General features: G+C 49.1%; 1 protein-coding gene across 7 annotated transcripts; it reads left to right on the forward strand.

Annotated features, from left to right (window-relative positions):
• Positions 1-46: 46 nt before the first annotated feature.
• Positions 47-19,233, forward strand: LOC111078200 (RNA-binding protein fusilli). Of its 7 annotated transcripts, XM_022372767.2 has the most exons (13): positions 917-1,707; positions 4,552-4,980; positions 8,775-9,086; positions 10,617-10,893; positions 10,961-11,050; positions 11,114-11,168; positions 12,267-12,377; positions 12,515-12,785; positions 12,856-13,176; positions 13,264-13,410; positions 13,473-13,710; positions 17,763-17,998; positions 18,070-19,231. In XM_022372767.2, exons 2-13 carry the CDS (start codon positions 4,852-4,854, stop codon positions 18,526-18,528), a joined length of 2,646 nt encoding a protein of 881 aa, XP_022228459.2. In that variant the 5' UTR covers positions 917-1,707; positions 4,552-4,851; the 3' UTR covers positions 18,529-19,231. The 7 variants fall into 7 exon arrangements, with proteins under 7 accessions (XP_022228455.2, XP_022228454.2, XP_022228457.2 ...); XM_022372766.2 differs by having other exon boundaries at positions 914-1,707; positions 12,856-13,410; positions 18,070-19,233; XM_022372765.2 differs by lacking the exons at positions 17,763-17,998; positions 18,070-19,231 and having other exon boundaries at positions 904-1,707; positions 13,473-16,545.
• The last annotated feature ends 356 nt before the right edge of the window (positions 19,234-19,589 follow it).

Raw genomic sequence — 19,589 nt, forward strand, 5'->3', positions numbered from 1 at the left:
GACCAAAACGCGTTTGGATTCCTCAAGTGTTAGCCATTAGGTCGCCGTCGACGCTTGTTGCTTGCTGCAGCAGCTCCTCCAACTACAAAAAGAGTCGTATAAATAAGTAGTGGATTAATATTTAAATATAGAAAAGAGCTAACCGATGGCCAAAAGTGAATCTCAATCCGCCAACTGCCGCTGATAATGTATCTGAGCCTCCAGCGCTGCCCCCGAAAGACAAACAGGTATGTACGTAGGCAGTTTTGTTGGTAGTTGAGCAAGCGAAGAAGAAGAGCGGCGGTGCACAAACACAACGTGAAAAGTACAAGTGTATGCGTACTGGTGCGCTTACTGGTGTTGGTATTAGTGAAGCGGAGCGCACTCGGCGCAGGTAACTTCTCGAGGGAGAGAGAGAGAATGACAGTCGAAGAGAGCGAGCGTGTCACGCTCATTGAGCGTAACTGTCTTGCGCAGCGTGGGAAAAATACCAACGAGGAGGGGGGGATGGGTCATAGGAGTAGTAGCAATCACAGCTCGAAGCTTGAGCCAAGCCAAAAAAACGTTTTTCGAAATGCAGTTCTAGCCGAGCTTTGTCAACTCTCTGGTCTCTCTGCGGAGTTTGTTTACGGGCCACCAGCCAACTTCAAGGTACATACATACATATGTACATGCATACATATGCATGCCTATTGGCAAACATACTCGGAGAGAGCAGTCGGGTCGTACATGGGCAGTATATGCGTGCTGGAATCTGGCTTGGCATGCCCACCACCACTACCAGCTCTCCATACACCTGAGTCAAACGCGCAAGCTCTCGTGAGTGTGCGCTCTCTCCAGTAGGTATGTGGTCGTGGCCACGTATATATACCATATATATTCTGGTTTAGGAAAAGAGCGCGAATTACCGTTTGAATGTTCGTCGAGGCAGGTTCGTTGCGCGCGCTCCTTCGTCGCTCGTTTAGTTCAAATCGCAGGAACATCAAGATTCTTAAAAATACAAATGTTTTTAAAAAGAATCATACAAAATTATATTTGAATATTCTGTGCTGTCTCTCAGCTTGGATCAAAACGGACGCGACGGTTGCCTAAGTCGGAGTGCTGGACACACATGCACGCAGGCACACATATAGAGACTCAATCACACACCTCTCTCGCTCCGGCCAAAAACTAGAAAAAAGACAACAGCTAAAAGTGGTAGTAACAGGCGAAGAAGAAGAAGCAGAAGCAACAGCAGTGGAGGCAAAAAGTGACTTGTTTTTTGTTTGCTTGTATACGCCGATGTCGGCGTCAACGCTTCGTACCATTACCGCTCTGTCTCCCCTTCATCCGTATGTTGGTATTAAGATCGCGGTCTAAGCAAGTGTACTAGTCTCTAGTCAAAGCCACTAGACGCCACAGCAGTGAAGGCATGGGTGTTAACAATATATTAAAATAACATTCACACAGCTACACACACACAGGTTTACATGTGTGTGCGTGTTGGCGAGAAAAGAAAGTGCAATAAAAACCAAAAATTATAAAAAAGGCAACAAGTGCAATATGTATACAACGTGTTGAAAAGAAACAAGCAAAGAAAAAACAGTTAAATCGCCGCGCTTCGAGAGAGAGAGAGAGAACAAGCTGTTACAAAGGGAGGACATCTAGGAGAGAGCAAGAGAAGATATCATTCACACACTAACCTGTTGCATCAAGGAAGCCGATTCAGAAAAGATTCTGCTGCCATAGGTGAGAAATCTACTGAGCATAATCACAAAAGAGTGAATGAACAGAGACAACGGCCCCGCTCAAAGGTGGATGCGCAAACAAAGTGAAAACATATTTACAGTTACCAAAGACCAAGACGACGAAAAGAGAAGTGTGTAAAGAAGCAGGAGGCAAAGAAAGAGAGAGAGAGAGAGGCTGAGACTTGTTTATGATACCCTACTCCACAAAGACCGTCATATTAGTTGCAGTGAGTGTCCGGTCATTAGATAAGAAAGTTCAACAAGAAGATACGACCCGACTTTAACATCATTGCCCTGATTAGATATCTTCATGAATTTCAGACATGAGCAGTTCTACTGTGGGTTAAGTGCTTAGTAGGGTATCTAAGAGTCGCATCGTCTGCGAAACAAGAACCACAAGCTGCACTTGTTGCATGCGAGAGAGCGAGCATAAGAGCGAAGAGAGGGAGAGGGATGGAGAGCAGTTGCTGCCTGAGCTAACGATTTACTTTTTTCTTTTCTGGCAAAATAACTTTGGCAATTGGCATTTCTGGCCAACAATTTGCGCAATCATTAGTTTCCTGTTGCCCCAACGGCCAGAGGCGGCGATCAGATTTTCGAGCGGGAACAGTGCATAAAACAGAAAAACTTGCGCAATTCATAATTTAATAAGCAAGACCGAAAAAACGTTGTAAAATCTACTCGCTTTCTGGTTTACCAATCAGCAGGCAACAATTCATTAATTGCATTGGTTTTCGTTGCTCTTGTTGCTTTTGCTGCTGCGCCTGTCACTAATTTATATTTAATCACCAGCTTTATTGTATTGTCTTTCAAAAGCGTAACGGCCACCAGTCGTGGTCCGGTCTTCGACTTCCACCTCGACTTCGGGTTCGTCTCCGTTTAGTTTGATTTTGCGTTAGAGTCGGTTATTTTGAGTTTCTTCTTTTAATGAGGGCTCCAGCGCTGTTCCATTGTCTTCTGACCCATTCTTGCGGTCCATCTTAATTGGACCCAAACGCGTGAACCGTTATTCATTAATGAAAAGCGTACGTCCAAGAGGGGAGCGCTTAGATTCCCAGGTTTCTCAAGTGCAGTACGAAAGGGAAAACTTTCAAATATAACAGTACTGGCGTGGTCGGGGTCTTGTTTTCCCTGACCATCCTACGACTTATGATAAAGAAGTGTCGAAAAGAATTGGTAGATAAACAAGTTTTCTAGGGATTATCAGCTTATACTCTCAAAGGGCCAGTCCGGAACAGGAAACATAAGGTTTTGAAGCAAAGTTTCCATTGCGACACTGACTCGGGGGTCAACATGCTGACAATTTCCGTGAACCTGACCCCAGGGATCGCACACGGGGGTTTTTGGCTGTCAGAAATGCCCAGTAAACTAGTTTAAAGTCATAGCTAGCAACTCTAGCCCATGTGTGGGCCCTCTCAGACAGTTCTGTAGGGCATATCTGGGGTTTGCCAAACGTGGGAACCAACCCGTCGGGCGCCCATATGGTGTATTGAGAACGAAGATTTCCCAGTTGCTGCAAGACCGGGGCAAAGGTGGGACGGAGATGCAAAAAGCTGACAGTAAAACAGTAAAAAGCAAACGTCATAGATTGCACAAAGCACAACCGCTATCGCTCATTAAGAGATGGTCACTCCAAAAGCAGCAAAGCTGGAAAGAAGGAAGCGGAGAGTGAAAAGAGTTAACCAAGCATGCGCTGCCTCCCCATCCTCCCTCTCCAGTGAGCTTTTGACCAGGCGGGACCAGGGCTAACTGGGAGAGAGAGAGAGATGGATAGGGAAGGAGGGAGAGATGATAAATCTGCTTGAGCAGCTTGAGTTATTAGTCAAGTGTGGGACATAAAAGCCAGCCGAGCCGAGCGATATGCTATATAGTACGCAGATCCGACTCGGATCGGACCCAGCCCGACCCGCGGAAAGTGCTTTTGCTTCTGGCTTAATTACGAAAGCTTGGCCTTTTGCACGTATGCATTATTTTAAAATTTAATTGCAGCAAAGAGTAATCATAAAGTGCTCTCCACACAGAAACTAAAGACAGAGCAGCGATCAACGACAGCGCCTGCGCGCCCCGATTAACCCATGAGCGCCATCTTGATGAACTTTGCCAGTAAGTCAGCGAGTCAGTCAGTCAGCCTGTGAGTCGGTGAGACGGACATACTCGTACATACAGAGAGACAGTCAGGTCCGTCGTTTGGTTGGTTGCTTGGGCTCTGGAGTGTGTTTCTGTTTTCATTAAAAGTAAAACTTTTCACATTAAAAATGCTCATAAAATTGCACTGTAATTTTTCGTCGTTGTCGTTTTCGCAGTCTTTCCACTTTGTCGTCTAGCGAAATTAAATTTCAAATCGCCTTGCGGGTTAATACTTTAATTTCAATTTGACCCTTTTGACGTCAATGGCATTGCAGTGGCAGTGGCAGCAGCAGCGGTATTAGAAGGTACTCGTACTACGAGCACAAATGCAGGTGAACGTCATCAACGCTGCAATTCTGTTGCTGAAAGCGCCATTCATAGGAACAAGGAAACCAGAAAACCTGGACAGCTGATTGAATTGCATATTCAAGGTGTCAAAGTGTCAAGCGTTGCCAAGTTTCACGAATCGGCGGACTTTGACTTTCTTTTTTGAATTTTCGCTTTCCGCACTTCATTTTCCGTTTTTTCCGTTTTTTGTTTCGTTAAGTTTCGATTTGTTGGGTTGGAAATGTTTTAGTACGAGCCAATTCGCGTTGTTTGACATTTCTTGAACGCACTCGTAATTAGTGTTTTTATATTGGCAGTGGCCGGGTATACGCTTAAAGTCCAAGTGCATTGTGCAATCATCCCCACTCTCGTTCTTCCATTCCATTCGCAGGCACAGCCAATGGCCGAGAAGCAGCCGTGAGATGCAGTCCCGCTAAGCCAGCACAGCAAGAGAGTGCTCGAAGTCCGCTACAGACACGGAACCCCAAACAACAAAGCATTGAACGCTGGAATGTGGCCAAATCATCATTATAATCATCATCAGAAGCAGCAGCCGCATCAGCAGCAGCATCAGTAGCCAGATCGATCTCCTGAAAGACAATTAAGCCATCATCAAGCATCATCCCCATAAGCATAAGCATCAACAACAGCTCCAGCTACAGCTACAGCTCCAGCGAGAGAGAAACATAAGATGCAGGTGCCCGAGCACGTTGTCTCTCTGTACATCGCCACCTGCGGCCAGAATGGACCCGGACTCGGATCGGACGAGAAGGAGATCATACTGCTCGTCTTCGTTCTGCTGGAGGTCGCCACGGGTCAGGTGAGTTATTCAAGCCTTGCCCCTTCCTGTTCCCCCTATCCCTTGGGGGATAGCGCCATCAAACCTCTCTGATCTATCTGGTGGAGCTTCTCTGGCGCCGCCTACTGGCCACCATTTTGTTTGAGCGTTGATCATTCGCTCGAGCTCGGGTCGGGCTCGGGCTTTCGTCTACGCCTTAATTAATGAATGCTGTGCGATAACGGCCCACTGGCCTACTCACACAACGACACACACTGACACACACTGGCACATACAATCTCTCATGAGAGCATACTGCACTTTCAACTGTGTGGCGTGGCTTGGCGTGGTGTCGAGTGGTATGGTTGGGGTGTGTGTCTTGTCGATTATGTTACAAGAGCACCGAAAACAAAGCTCTTGCCTTTGATTCGCCATTAAAAACCAAAGAGGAAGCGCAAGATACAGACGTAGCCGAAGCCTGGAATACCCTTTAGTGCATTAATCCACAGATCTCTGAAACAACAGATACATATAATTATTGAGAGATTCTCTCATGAGTAAAAAAGCGTATTCTATGCCCTTTAGAGTAGAAGTGTTCCATTTGTTTGGTGTATACATATATATACCGACTATGTTTTAGTATATCCCTTCCATATGAAGGGGAGGCAGAGGGAAACATTATGGACATTATATATGAATATTTGCATATTTTGAGTTTGCCAAGCGTTTGACACTAATTGTTTGGAAACAAATCTCTAAACATCAGAGGGAAGGCGGTGTCGGTGGCAATGCAACCTTGTCGCAGACCCTCGCCAGACCAGAGGCACACGGCATTACGAAATCCCTGAACAAACTATCGCCCAAGTCCGACTCGTCTCGACTCGAGGCCCCCACCAGCCATTAAAATCTATTTGCATAGCTAAGTTTTCCAAGAAAGTACACAGAAAATCAAAAAAAATTTAAATGATGTAATGGGTTTGGGTTTTCGGCTTGAGATTGAGTTGGAAAGGTCTCGAGAATCCCAGTGTCGTTAGTGACATCTCCCATCCAATCCAATCCAATGCAATCAAATCCAAAATAATCACTCTATTAGTAGCGTCTGCTTTCCCTGCGAGAGTTTCCTCCCTTCCCGATGGGTTCAATGATGTTTTCAAGTCGTAATTCTATTTGCCCAATACTCGACGACAATCTTGACTGCACACAAACTTGGATGTCGCTGGCTTTTTGCTGTCTCGGGGGCTGGACGGAGCTGGACAGAGTTACGTAGCGTCCACTCAATTGCCGGAGGAGGCTGCGTGTTCGGGCTCTAGATATAAGTACCCACCGATATTAGGTTGTTGTCTCGCACCGCGTTCTCGAGCCGTTGAAGGAAATCGCTTGCCATTTTCCGACATATGGGTTATGGGTTAGGGGGAGGGGCACGGGAAAGGGAATAGCTCTTGAAGCTATTTACGGGCATTTACCTGATGTTTGCCTGCACACGAGGTTGACATTGTCTCGATTCTATGTCTGGCCGGACGGAGCACGCAACCTTTTAGCGAGTGCAGCCTCTCCTCCAACTTCTGCTCCTCTTAAGTGGCATTTAATGGCGGCAGGGGCAGAGTCGGAGACAGTATCGGTGGCAGTGGCATTGAGTGGGTTGCAATTACTTCAAACTCCGGCCAAGTCGGACCCAACCGAAAGCCCTGACTCTGTGCCCTGTGTGCGGGGTGTCAGAGCGTCTAGACCCCGTCCAGCTGACCGGCTTTTGTTGCTGACGCGGCTGCCAAATTTGTATCTTTATAAATTAATTGCTGCGCTCTTGGGCTCTGACTGTGGCTCTAGCTCTGGCTTTTTGGTGTCCAGCGGCTTTCGCAAAACGATTCGACTTTGGGGCCAATTTTTATGCTAATCTCTGCGGTGAGTCCCCGAGATGGAAGGCATTCGAAGAGACGTTATAAGTAGTATTATTAGTATTTCATTTTTCTTTTGCTAATATTCGGACAGGTCATGGGGTCAAGTTTCGCTCGAATTTCTCCAATATCATATTCCTCCTATCCCTCCCCCCGCTTGTACCCATGGGCAAGCTCTTTTACGCTTTAATGAGGTGGTGCCTCTAGCTGAGACCATACAGACCCCAGACCAGACTTCTGTATAAAATATAATTTACTGGGAATATATCTTAAGAAAATTTGAATACCAAATTCAGTCTGCGCGAAATTTATGGAAATTTCGTAAGGCACATAGTGAACGGATGGATGAACGGTAACGCACGTCTGGTGGAAAGTGGGGCTGGATCTGGATCCGACGCGACGCGACGTCCCGATTGCTATCTATCTGCACATATCGGAAGCAATTTGGGACTGATAACTGAAGTGTTTCATTTGGCCACTGATTCGCGAGCAGGGTCCGGGCAACCATCCGCAACGCCTTCGTCGTCGTCATCGTGACGGGCATCGAGAGGGCGAACGGATTTGGCCAGACATAGAAATCGCATGCAAATTATTATTAGATTTGCTGACGCGTCTGATAATGGCCAATATGCTTCCCGATTCTGATTTCGACAGCAATTGCGACAGAATGCCTAATGAGCCGGACCTGGACTGGCTCTCTTGCTGGACTGCCAAACGGAATGGTATATTATACATAATAACTGAACAGTTCGATATAGAACTACTAAGAGGGTAGAGTCACTTTCTAAAATGGAGACTCGCTGCGAGAGCGATCTCAGGCGATGGCGATTCCATGTCAATTGCATTTCTCTGTTATAGATTTCTTGTTGGAGAGCAATTTTCTTGATTTGATACGTTGCACACGTACAGCACACAGCCGCAGTAATTGGCATGTTAATTGCAGGCTGGTTATGACTCGTATGCCAACAATTAAAGTTAATTAACATTCGAAAACAAACTGCAAACAGTCGCCAGAGTGTGGAGAGCAGTGCGGGGAATTGAGAATCTCTGCTCTCTGGCTCCACTTCTCCAACAATTGGAACTCTTGGCTCTGGCGAGACTTTAGCTATAATTTCATTCATGGCCAGAGATCACTTCGTTCTGCTGATCCAGAAGGTTAATGGAAAGGTTTCCCTTTCTCATTCCCATTCCCATTCTCGATACTCCAATTCCACGTTCTCTATTCTCCATCGGACATCCATGCATCGCGATCGGGGACATCCATTCGGCATAATTAGGGGCGAGCTTAACCCCAAACCAAATGTGTGTGGTGTGGTGTGGTGTGGTGTGGTGAGGTGTGGTGCGGAGGGCTCATCGATGAATTTAACATGACCGACACTCATAAATATTTCATTGTCTCTGGGTCCCGGTCCGTCCTAGGTATCCATCCTTCCCTCCCTCCGTTTTTGTTCAGGCATTCAATGGCTATGCAAATCGATGGAACGCAAATCGGAAAACAAAGAAAAGTACACGTTTAGTTCCCCCTTTTTCACCAATTTGCATAGGGCCCAACTACCTGCAGGGCCGCCAGCTGGCTCCGTTCTGATTCCCATTCCGATTCCGATGCCTATTTCTATTCCGAATCCGATTCGGATCGTCTCCTTTGCATATCCGCTGACGCAAGCACTGATCTTGGTGCCCCCTAGGGGTGTGCGGGGCACATTTGCGGCCAAGAAACATCCAGAAACTTGGCAGTGGTTCGCAGGTGTACCCCACTATCGGATGTTAGAGATAGCAACCATTGTTGGGGGGCGGGTGACTGTGGCTAAGAGCCGGTTGTGCCCGTGCTCCGCCTGATAACAGTGGGGGAACAGCAGTCATGCTTACACAGAAATTACTTTGATTAGGGAGCCACCCAAAATACTCCTCACTAATGCCGCTCCCATCCATCTCTTTCGTCCACAGATCGTTGGCACCAAACAAATACTCGTCCGGCCCGATGGCTACTTCATCAAGGACCGCACCATCTCGAGCTCCTCGGATAACTCGAACGTCACCAGCAACACGGCCTGCTCCCCGCCCCTGTCCATCGGCACAGGCGCCATCGATGGCACTGGCAATGCCAATGCCAACAGCAGCGCATCCAGCAGCATCGGCAGCGGAACGGGCAACGGTAGCAGCTCGGCAAACGGCATCCTGGAAAACAGCAGCGAGCTGATTCTGCCAATCGCCGAGGCTCAGTCAGCTGGCAAGCCGCTCAACGAGGCCATCGAAGAGGTACGTACACATGATCCACCACCTGGAGAGGGGCAAGGTAGAAGGAGAGGCAGAGGCAGAGCACGTTGTGCGGGTTGTTTGGATTGTGTTTGGATTTGGTGTTATCAGGTGGAACCGGCAACCAAATCCGATAAGATTAGGCCTGCCCCACACCGTACCGCTGGAGATGCAGAGAAGACAGAGAGAGGGACAGAGAGAGAGAGAGGGAAGAAGGGAGAGGCCTATTTAAGGAACCCACCCTCGAAGTGGCTTCCAGAACTCTGAACCCTCTCTCAAGTCTTATCAATCGGGCATCAAGTTACGCTCTTGGCAAAGATGAATGACATTAATGGTGTTGCGTGGTGTACGAGGAGGCATCGATGTGTCTGATAAGCACCCGATTCGAATTCCGATTCCGATTCCAGAGAGAGTCACGATGAGTGGACGGAACACATTTATTGCCTCGTCATGGGGCATTGCATTTACTCTTCGATTCCACGCAACCTTTGGGGCCTCGGATAGGTCACAGCAAACACCCTAATCCTGGGTCTTCTGTGTAATCTTCTACTTATCTGATCCGCTGGGGCAAGCCTCCATCCAGAGACATCTGCCAGCTGGTAGGCACACATACATATTTACATTATTGTTCGACGACTCAGATAAAAGATCTCGATACGGACGCAACAGCGAGAGGCCCAGCCTTTCGAAATGTTGACCAGAGGCTGATTCACTGAGGGTTCCACTTGCATTTCCTCCGATTACATCTGATTAAAGAGAGTCATTGTGAGTTTTCTTAAATCTAGGCTAGGATAAGTATATGGAATATCAGATGTGGTCGCTTAGCTGGGCGGACTCTTTTCCATATACATAGATCTAGACTTGGAATCAATCCCACTGGTCATGGAATTTTTAGCTTGGGAGTGCATCCGCGTTCGTCTCGTGACGCCATTGACTGAGAGAATGACAGTGAAAAGGGCAGGGGCTGTGAGATTGGAATACTAATTGGCTGAGTCAATAGGGCCAATAAAAGCCGCCTCTTTCTCTCTCTTTCTCTCTCTCTCTCTGTCGCTGGTGGTTGCAGATGGAGGAGATGCGAGAGTCAGCGTCGTATGCAGATGCGAATGAACCCCTGTAATCCAAGGTGCATGCTATCAGTGGATTTTGTGATTGGATCAATGTGATCTGGCTGGCGATTCCTTGGGGCCTGCCCCGGATCGTAATGCGACATTAAGCCGTGTTATATTTACTCACGATGACATGGCTGAAAACCGCTGCCTGCTGCATGTTTAATTGACAATAATTGCCAGCAACTATGGCGACGGCAGCGGCAGCGATAGCGACACCGTCAGCAGAGCCGACTAAACGGGTTTAGGCAAATGGCATTGGGGCGTATTCGCAGCCTAGAAGTGTGGCAGCAACTGTGACCCGAGACACCTTTCGTCGGTTGGAATGTGGGAGCATTTCCCTTGCCACTGAACCTTGCACCGTGCTCTCCCTTGTTTGGGAATATCATTGACATTCTCCCTCTGAATATGCCTCCCTCTCTCACAGTTCGATGCCTACCTTCGCTCTCTGTCGCTGCACGACACGGAGATCCAGCTGATCACGGATGGGCAGCTGCCGCTGAGGCAGTGCCTGCACCGCGAGGCCTGCGCCAAGGACGTGGAGCTGCCCGCATACTACAATCGGTTCAGCGACTTGCGCAAGGAGTTCCTGCGCTACAAGTCCGGGGATCTGTCGCGGGCCCTGGTCCCCGTCAAGGACATCAAAAAGATGTTGCAATCGCCCACACTGCCCGTGCCCCAGTCCATAGGAGAGATGCTGAATGGTAAGTGGCGGGGGCTCGATCGATTGCATCACCCTTCTCTAAACGATCCTTTTCCTTCCCGAAACAGAGCTCAACACGACATCGGTGGAGGACAACGACTTTTACATACGCGAATCCCGCGACATGGTCACTGTGATCCAGACCCTCCTTCAGGCAGGTGAGTACTCGACTCACATCGGCTTAAGTTGCGTGCTCCAAGTGGACTCTCTCCGTTTTTCAGGCCACAAATTCGCATCAAACGAACTGGTCACCTTGATTCTGGAACCTGGAATTTGGTGAGTAGCTCCCCTTTCACTCCAAAAGCAACGCCAGCGAGCAGCTGATCCAATTCTTGTCGATCTCTGGCCTCACTTCTTCGAGCATCGAAAAATTCTCACTCAAAGCCGAGAACCGAACCCATACAAATCGACTCAGACTCAGACCCCAAACACTGGAAGGCGGCACGAAGCGGCCACTGGAACGTGGTCGTCGCTGTCGTTGTCGCCTTCGTCTTCGTTGCTGCCTCGTCAGTTACCGTTTGGATTGGGAAGCGATAAGAGCTCGGGCGCGTCTTCAAGTATATTGGTCGAGTACTGCCAGAGTACTGCTGTAGGGCGATCATCGGGTCAGATCGAATCCGATCGGATTGCGTCGTAACTGTGGATCAGAGCGGGCTTTAGTTAGGGATTGTGTTGTATGTGTTTCGCGTGGAATGAATGCACAGCTCTTGTTATCGCTATCGCCTTGGAAAATTCTTGTTACCTAGAAGGAAACGCCTCGCCCCCTCGCCGCCCATACAGAAAGAGCCCTCTGGCTGGACACGGGTCTGTTTCGGGCTACACTCGTAAAAATATTCAATTAGTGGCAAGGTAATCCGCACCAGAAAACCCACTCCACCCCTCCAACTCTGAAATGGCAATTAGTTGGAACTCCTGGCAGCCAACTGATTTGGTTATTCGTCTGTCTACCCCATTCCCCCATTCCCCATTATTCATGTTTTATTTGTTTTCTGTTTCGGTTTCTAGTTCGCGTTTCATATCATATTATTTTTTTTTTTTTTGCTGCTTGGCCCCTTTTCTGGATGACATTCTTTGTGTGTGTGTGTCCCCCCTATCTGTGTGTGTGTGTGGCTCAATCTTTACTTGCATGTTTGTGTTTTGGGAGAGTCAGCAAAAAATGTTTATACTCGTATGTTGGATGACTTGGCTTGGTAATCGTCCAGAACTTTTGGTGCACATCGGTGAAACGTCGGCCAAGTCACGTTTTGCGATCGAAAAGTAGCAACAGAAAGAGACGCCACACACACCCCACCCCAGCAACCACATGTTGCATAACGAAGTCCACTCTGCCACTGAAATTTTTTTAATTCTGATTCGAATTTCCTTCAATTGCAGCTCAATCGACGACGAGGTCGACGGCAACTGCATCGTGCGCGCCCGTGGACTCCCCTGGCAGAGCAGCGACCAGGACATTGCCAAGTTCTTCCGCGGACTCAACGTAGCCAAGTGAGTAGCGGAGCAGTCAAGCCAACCCATTGATAAGCCTGCCCCCCGATAGACGCGGGTTCAGCGGGTCAGCTCAGATTACAAGCGATCGTCTCTAATCTCGCTCTGCCCTCTTTTCCCTCCTACCCACCCACCAGGGGCGGCGTCGCTCTTTGTTTGTCCCCACTGGGCAGGCGTAACGGCGAGGCCCTGATCCGCTTTGTCTCCCAGGAGCATCGCGACATGGCGCTCAAGCGGCACAAGCACCACATCGGGGCCAGGTACATCGAGGTGTACCGGGCCTCGGGCGAGGACTTTCTGGCCATTGCCGGAGGGGCATCCAACGAAGCGCAGGCCTTCCTCTCCAAGGGGGCCCAGGTGATCATCCGGATGCGGGGACTGCCCTACGACTGCACGGCCAAGCAAGTGGTAAGTCTTATCGGTTCCATCCACCCACAGAGAGACGAAACTGACATTTTCGTTCTCGTTCGATCCACAGCTCGACTTCTTTACGACGGGCGAGGCGCCCTGCCACGTGCTGGATGCGAACGAGGGCGTTCTGTTCGTGAAAAAGCCGGACGGGCGGGCCACTGGAGACGCCTTCGTGCTGTTTGCCAACGAGGGGGATGCCCCGAAGGCGCTGGGGCGACACCGCGAGTCCATTGGGCAGCGATACATCGAGCTCTTTCGCTCGACCACCGCCGAGGTGCAGCAGGTCCTCAACCGCTCCATGGACCCCAAGACCTTTGAGACTAGCAGCCACAGCCAGCCGCCGCTGATCGCCCAGCTGCCCACCATGCAGCTGCCCCTGCTGCCCCAGGTGGGTGTCGTCACCCATGGCTATGGCCACGCCCATGCCCCAGTCCCGGTCCCAGCTAACCTGTGCCCACATCCCCATCCCCCACAGCACCTCATCACCTCGGGAACGACAAAGAACTGCATCAGGCTGCGCGGCCTGCCCTACGAGGCCATGGTGGAGCACATCCTCCATTTCTTGGACGACTTTGCCAAGCACATCATCTACCAGGGCGTGCACATGGTGATCAATGCGCAGGTGAGTCAAGGACTTTCAGGTTTCAGCCCTGGACACTTTTGCTCATCCTTCTGCATTTCCAGGGCCAGCCCAGCGGCGAGGCCTTCATCCAGATGGACTCGGAGGACTCTGCGCGGCTCTGCGCCCAGCGCAAGCACAATCAGTTCATGGTCTTCGGCAAGAAATTCCGCTACATCGAGGTGTTCCAGTGCTCCGGCGACGACATGAACATGGTCCTCAACGGCGGTCTGGCCTCGCCCGTCGCCCAGGCGCCGGCCCACCACGGCCATGCCCACAAACAGACCTCGCTGCTATCCACGGGTATGTTAGCTCAGTCGCCGCCGACCCCAGCCGGCGCCCAGTCGGCGATCTCCGGCTCCCACTCACACACACACTCGCACGCACACTCGCATTCGCACGCCCAGGGCCACGCCACCGCTCACCATGGTCTGCCCACGTCCCCAGCCCTCCTGACGCCACTGAGCTCCACCTCAGCCGCGGCTGCGTCCGCCAGTGGACTGGCCTCCTTCATGGCCTCCCAGCCGTCGGCCGCCGCCGCCCACTCTTCGCTGCAGAACGCAGCCGTGGCCCTAGGCTCCCTCTCGGGCCAGGCCCCGCCCGGCTACCCGCTGAACTACTCGCTGCCGCCGCCCGCTTCCCAGGCCGCCGCCAGCCCCGCCCTGCTAGCCCAGCAGCAGGCTCAGTTCATAGCCCAGCAGAGTCTTCTGGTGCGTCAGCAGGCCGCCGCCGCTCTTGCCGCCGAGCAACAGCAACAACAGCAGCAACAGCAGCAGCTGTATGCCAACGCCATGCTCCAGTCACACCCCCTCTACCTGCAGCAGCACCAACAACAGCAGCAGCAGCTCTACGCCAATGCAATGCTGCAGTCGGGCCAGCCCCAGTTTGTGCTCATGCAGCGGCCTTACATGCCGCACTTTCCCCTTGGCTACATGCAAGCCGGAGCGGCTGGGAGTGCATCCACTTCGGCCCTGGCTCTCGCTCAGGCTCAAGCACAGGCCCAAGCCCAAGCCCAGGCACAGGCACAGGCTCAGGCGCAGGCGCAGCCGCAGTCGATGAAGCGGTCGTACGAAAACGCATTCCAGCAGGAGGCGGCCGGAGCGGCGGCTGCAGCCAGTGCGGCCAAGCGGGCGCTCACCCGCACGCCTAGTAGCGTCTACTCGTACTACAATCCGGGCATTTGAGGCGAGTCTCCGCTTATGAGTCGATTGAGAGCATTTCTCCAGCACTTCGTGCACATTCCGCTTCGTTCCATTCCGTTTGCAATCCACAGTGAGTGGCGGCGGAGTGCTTTATAAACATATACAAACACATACATACATACATAAACACACATCTATCCACGATCCACGCGCATATCATGTTCCATCATGGCAACCCACACAGAGACACACCCATGCATACCAGACATAATTTAGAGCATAATTCTGTAGCGAATCGATTTCGTTCCCGGAAGGGAATGGAATGGGAGTAGCCTTAAGTACTTAAGTACTCTTCTTGTATGGAGTACTCGTAGCAGCCTAAGCATTCTGTCTATGGTCTAAGCATATCTAATATCGTCAACACACACGCGCACACACATACAGTTGCACTGCTCCTCACTCACACGCATTTGAACACCCGCTAACCGAGGATTCGAAAGGTCCCAGAAATATTTGCTCACTTTTGTTCCACATTCGGATGCTTGGTGTGTGTGTGTGCGTGTGTGTGTGTGTGCGACAGTGAGGGATCTGGGAAGAAAAGATCCTTCGCCCGATTCGAAAGCAATCAACAGAGGCTAACGTCATTCGTGGAGGAAGTGCGGCATGGCCTGGGCCTCGCCCACGCCCTCGCCCTCGCCCTTTCAGTGCAATCTAATTTTAATGTCTACTTCAGTCCACACTCGCATTCCCTCCACGAACGGCGTCAGGTGTTGGCTAATGCGCTCAAATTTAACGAAATTCAGATCGAAATTCTGTAAGACAATATTTGGAATATCCATAATACACGATACACGCCTAGACTTAAGATCGTACCACTTGTAAAATTGGTTGGCATTAATTTTAATCAGTCTGAAATCCTTTCCTGTGTCTTTCGTGCTCTGGTCTGAATGCAGAGCTCGGATGCGATGCGATCCTTTCTCTCTCTCTGTCTCTCAACGAAAAGCTAACCCCAGATCAAACCCCAATCCAATCCAATCCACCCACTGACATGCGTTCAATAATTTTAATAATCTCATTGTTTTTTGAATTTGATATCGTGTGTACACACATTGTATATTTAGCATAATCTAGATCTATGGTGTAGCTTAAGTGTGCGTAACTGGTGTTAGTCGCAAACGGCAAATAATTCTATCACTGTCACTTTATTTTTCTGTGTGTTCTCCCCTCTCCCTCTTCCCTGTATCTCTCTCTCTCTCTCTCCCTCTATCTGTCATCACTAATTTAGTTATTAGTCCTTGAAGGGATCTACATATGTAGTCCAGTCCTAATCCTAAGACCTGCTTATCGTACATTCGGGCGCCTTAGTGTCTAGTGTGTCTGGTCTATGTACATGATAACGGTAATTGGTGTCTTGGGCTTACATCCACATACACGCACATGCGTATGCGTATGCGTATGCGTGTACGTATACGTATACGTATACGTAGACGTCTAAGAACGATCGAAGAACGATGGAAGTCTGTTTCCAGCTCAGCCCTATCTATCTATCTACCTATCTCTTCACACCCTCCCTCCTATCGCTCCCTCTGACACTATCCTGTTCCGGCTCCTGCTGCGTCTAACATTCAGTTTCGTAATGCTAAGAGGGGCATAACGAAAGAAAGGCACGGGAAAGATTCGCCTAGCTTTTAGTCCTTAGCCTAATTTAACCTTTAGCCTTTAGTAGTTTTTATGCGAGTGCCCGTATGCGGCAATCGAGTGGCTTCCGAGTGGGTTTGGGTTGGCAGATCCTCCTCCAGCGGCCACTTTAAAGATCTAAATATCTAAAAAACAATTATCTACTTAACTAGTTTGTACGCACAACAACCAACGTTTTTATTGTGGAACACATTTTACGATTTTGATATTCCATCTTTTTACCATTAGCTGTTAGTGATCAATCTTTGGTTAATTTTTTTATTTTACATCAATAAAATATCAACATACCGCCTAAAAACTATCAACGCTCGCTCTCTCTCTCTCTCTCCGTACTATACACTTTCTTTCACCCGCCCCCCCTGTCTCTCGCTCATTGATTAAGTGTAGAGGATCGACCCAACCTACTAATGCCTACAGAGCTCCCCCTACTAATCAATCTATATCGTTTTCTGCGGGATAAATTGTATAACTGTAACCCTCAATCCCTGTACCATGTACCCTGTACCCGTACTGTCCCATATTACCCCAACTCCCTTCCTCACCATTTCATATATGTACATGTAACTGGGGTATCTGGCTTGGGCTTAGCTTTAGACTCGATCGCGTTTTCAGCGGGGCTGCTGCGCCTCGGAGCGGTTGGAGTTGAATGGAGCGGAGATGGAAGCGGCATTGGAAGTTTGTTTTGGGCTCTGTTTCCGTTTCTGTTTCTGTTTTGGTAATACTCTCGTAACCCTAAGTGGAATGTCCATCATGAACGTACTACTCATAGACGCATCTTGTATGTAACTCTGTCCGCTGCCAGGCTGCCAGGCTGGCATGCTGGCAGTTCTTTGGGTGCATAATCAAATTTTATCTCTAAAGGTTGGTGCTTGGATTAAACAAAACAAAACAAATCGAAACAAAGAAACTCAAAATTCAAAACAAAACAAACAAACAAAAAACAAAAACAAATGTCTAAACTTACTCGTATGTGCGCAAATGTTTTATGGTCTCTGGGTGAGGTGAGGTGAGGTGGTAAGAATACCGATACAAATACAATACCAAATATATATGTATGTCTCTCCTACCATTTGCAATGTCTAAACGGTGAGTGTTTTGAATACTATTTTACCTCTACTAATCCCAACCTAATTACTTGTACTAAGATAAGGTCACACACTAACCCACAAAAAAACAACAGCAACAAGTACTACGGCAACAAGGCAACGCAACGGCTACAAGAAATTTTGGGACAGCTGCTAACCAGAACAAGAACAAGAACAAGAAAAAGAACAAGAATAACTGCAACAAATAGGAATATCTTCTGATTATCTGTAAATGTAGACAAATGTGAATTTCCGCATATATCCTGTATATGCCTAGTACTTCTTTCTTCCCACACTCAACCAACCAAGCCATACTCACAACACTTACTCCCCCTCCCCGAATTGTATGCCCCCATTATGCCTACGATAGGGATCCCTTTGAGTCTGACTAAAGTTCCTTCGAATAACCCTCTCTTCCGTCTCTATTCAGGTGCCACTGTGCTGGGCGCCCACTTTGGAGCCCCCTTCCAGGCGTATGGGGCCGCGCCACCGTCGCCTCACACGCCGCTCCTGGCCACGCCACGATCCCACCATGCCCACCACCATCACCATCATGCGTCCGCCTTCTACCCGCCGCCGCTCGTCTACTGGCCCTACCCGAGTCCGCCCGTCTCGCCAACCACCTACTACAGCCAACCGGGAGCGCACTCGCCCTCGCAGCCTCTGGTGAGTTTAATCTACATATGATCCCGTCGCTATATGAAACTAAACATACAAATTCGGGGGTTCCTTTTCAGTATCCCCTGGACTTCTTCCCCCCATCACCGCTCTCACCGCCTAGCGTGGCCATTCCGCATACCAGCACCGGCCTGATACTCACGACCACCAAGGCCGCCGTGACCTTTGTACCACCAAAGCAGTTCTCTCCAACGACCACGGCCAGTGGTAGCAAGCTGCCCATTCCGATGCTGGGCTTTGCTAGTCCAAGTCCCAACCAGCTCGGTGCCTCGCCAGAGACCACGACTACCTTGAACGGAACTGGAGCTGTGTCCCCGCCTACGGCCTCACCAACGGCTTCCGCTACTGGATCCACCTTGACGGCATCGTCGACACTGCTCAGCATTGACACAAACCATGCGACGTCCACGCCCACACCAACGCCAGCGCCCACGCTAAAGACCAGCAGCCAGGGGGCGTCGGGAGCTGCTGCCACGACTCTAGTGAGCAACTCCTGCGTGGAGCTTTTCATTTCGTAGGCGCTCTCTATGGCTCACGCGCATACGTTTTTAGCAAAGCTTTTGTCTTGCCAATCGAAGAAACTTGTCTGTAGTCTAGTTTAGAACCAAATCCGCGTTAGCCGAGTCGAATGGCGAAAGTGGTGAAAGCGGCGAGAGAACGGCGAAACTCTCGAAGTTCGAAAGTCGAACATTCCTGGCCCAGGGAGCTACGAAGGAAGGAATCTGGCCGCTGTCTCATGAATTTCTATATGTTACATTACCTTATCCGCTAGTGCCTAAGTAGGTAGAATGCCCAGTGCAATCCATTCAAGATTTTATTTATTCAAGCTGCTGCACCATATCCAAATATACAATTATTAGCCAATTAGAAAAAGAAACCAGCGAAGCCAGAAGAGCAGAAGCAGATAAGAGAAGGCAGATCGCAAAGCAAATATGACAAATTTATCCCTAGTCAATAGTCAAATTATTTATATAATTATCTAATTTTAGCTGCATGTTAATGTTATTGAAACTGTACGCCAAGCTCAGATCCTGAGGCGATTTTCATGTTTAATCCCTAGGCTAGTCCATCAAAAATATTGTTATTATTCTGCACGCAGTACCCAGAACGTACCGAAAAGCGACCGTTTCAGATCTGATTTGTTTGTTACTCCATTCACAATGAAAAGATATTATCAATTGTTTAAAATAATTATACAAATATAATAAAATATCTATACCATACTCGTATAAATGTATCTCCCGATTGCACGACTTCAAATAGTCGAAATCATTTAAATATTGGTTTTCTTTTCTACGCAATATGAAATCACCGTATTTGGCGGTGATCGTCAGTCTGTATACTTTCGCACATGGGAAAGTAAGCCTTTCGAAAATATGACTTCGAAAAGGTCTGCCAAATCAAGGATGTCTTTTTCTGATCGGAAGAGTCTTACCAATCGATTGTATTCGCCTTGTGGGACATGGCCATCCCTGGTATTTCCTTTTGAAGGAAAATGATTGGCTCTCTGTACAAGAGTGTTTTTGCTTATTTTAATAAATCTCCTCTGTTTCTTTACCGATCTGGGCGTGGCGTGCCA

The sequence above is a fragment of the Drosophila obscura genome, unplaced genomic scaffold (genome assembly GCF_018151105.1).
Source record: "Drosophila obscura isolate BZ-5 IFL unplaced genomic scaffold, ASM1815110v1 contig_151, whole genome shotgun sequence".
Classification (NCBI taxonomy): Eukaryota; Metazoa; Arthropoda; class Insecta; order Diptera; family Drosophilidae; genus Drosophila; species Drosophila obscura.

What these genes read in the sequence shown, in the direction of transcription:
- LOC111078200 (XM_022372763.2), top strand. Translation starts at nt 4,852, where the DNA reads ATGCAGGTGCCCGAGCACGTTGTCTCTCTGTACATCGCCACCTGCGGC. An exon ending in ACTGCACGGCCAAGCAAGTG is followed by an intron (nt 12,786 to 12,855) that starts GTAAGTCTTATC and finishes TTCGATCCACAG; the next exon opens with CTCGACTTCTTTACGACGGG. An exon ending in ACATGGTGATCAATGCGCAG is followed by an intron (nt 13,411 to 13,472) that starts GTGAGTCAAGGA and finishes CTGCATTTCCAG; the next exon opens with GGCCAGCCCAGCGGCGAGGC.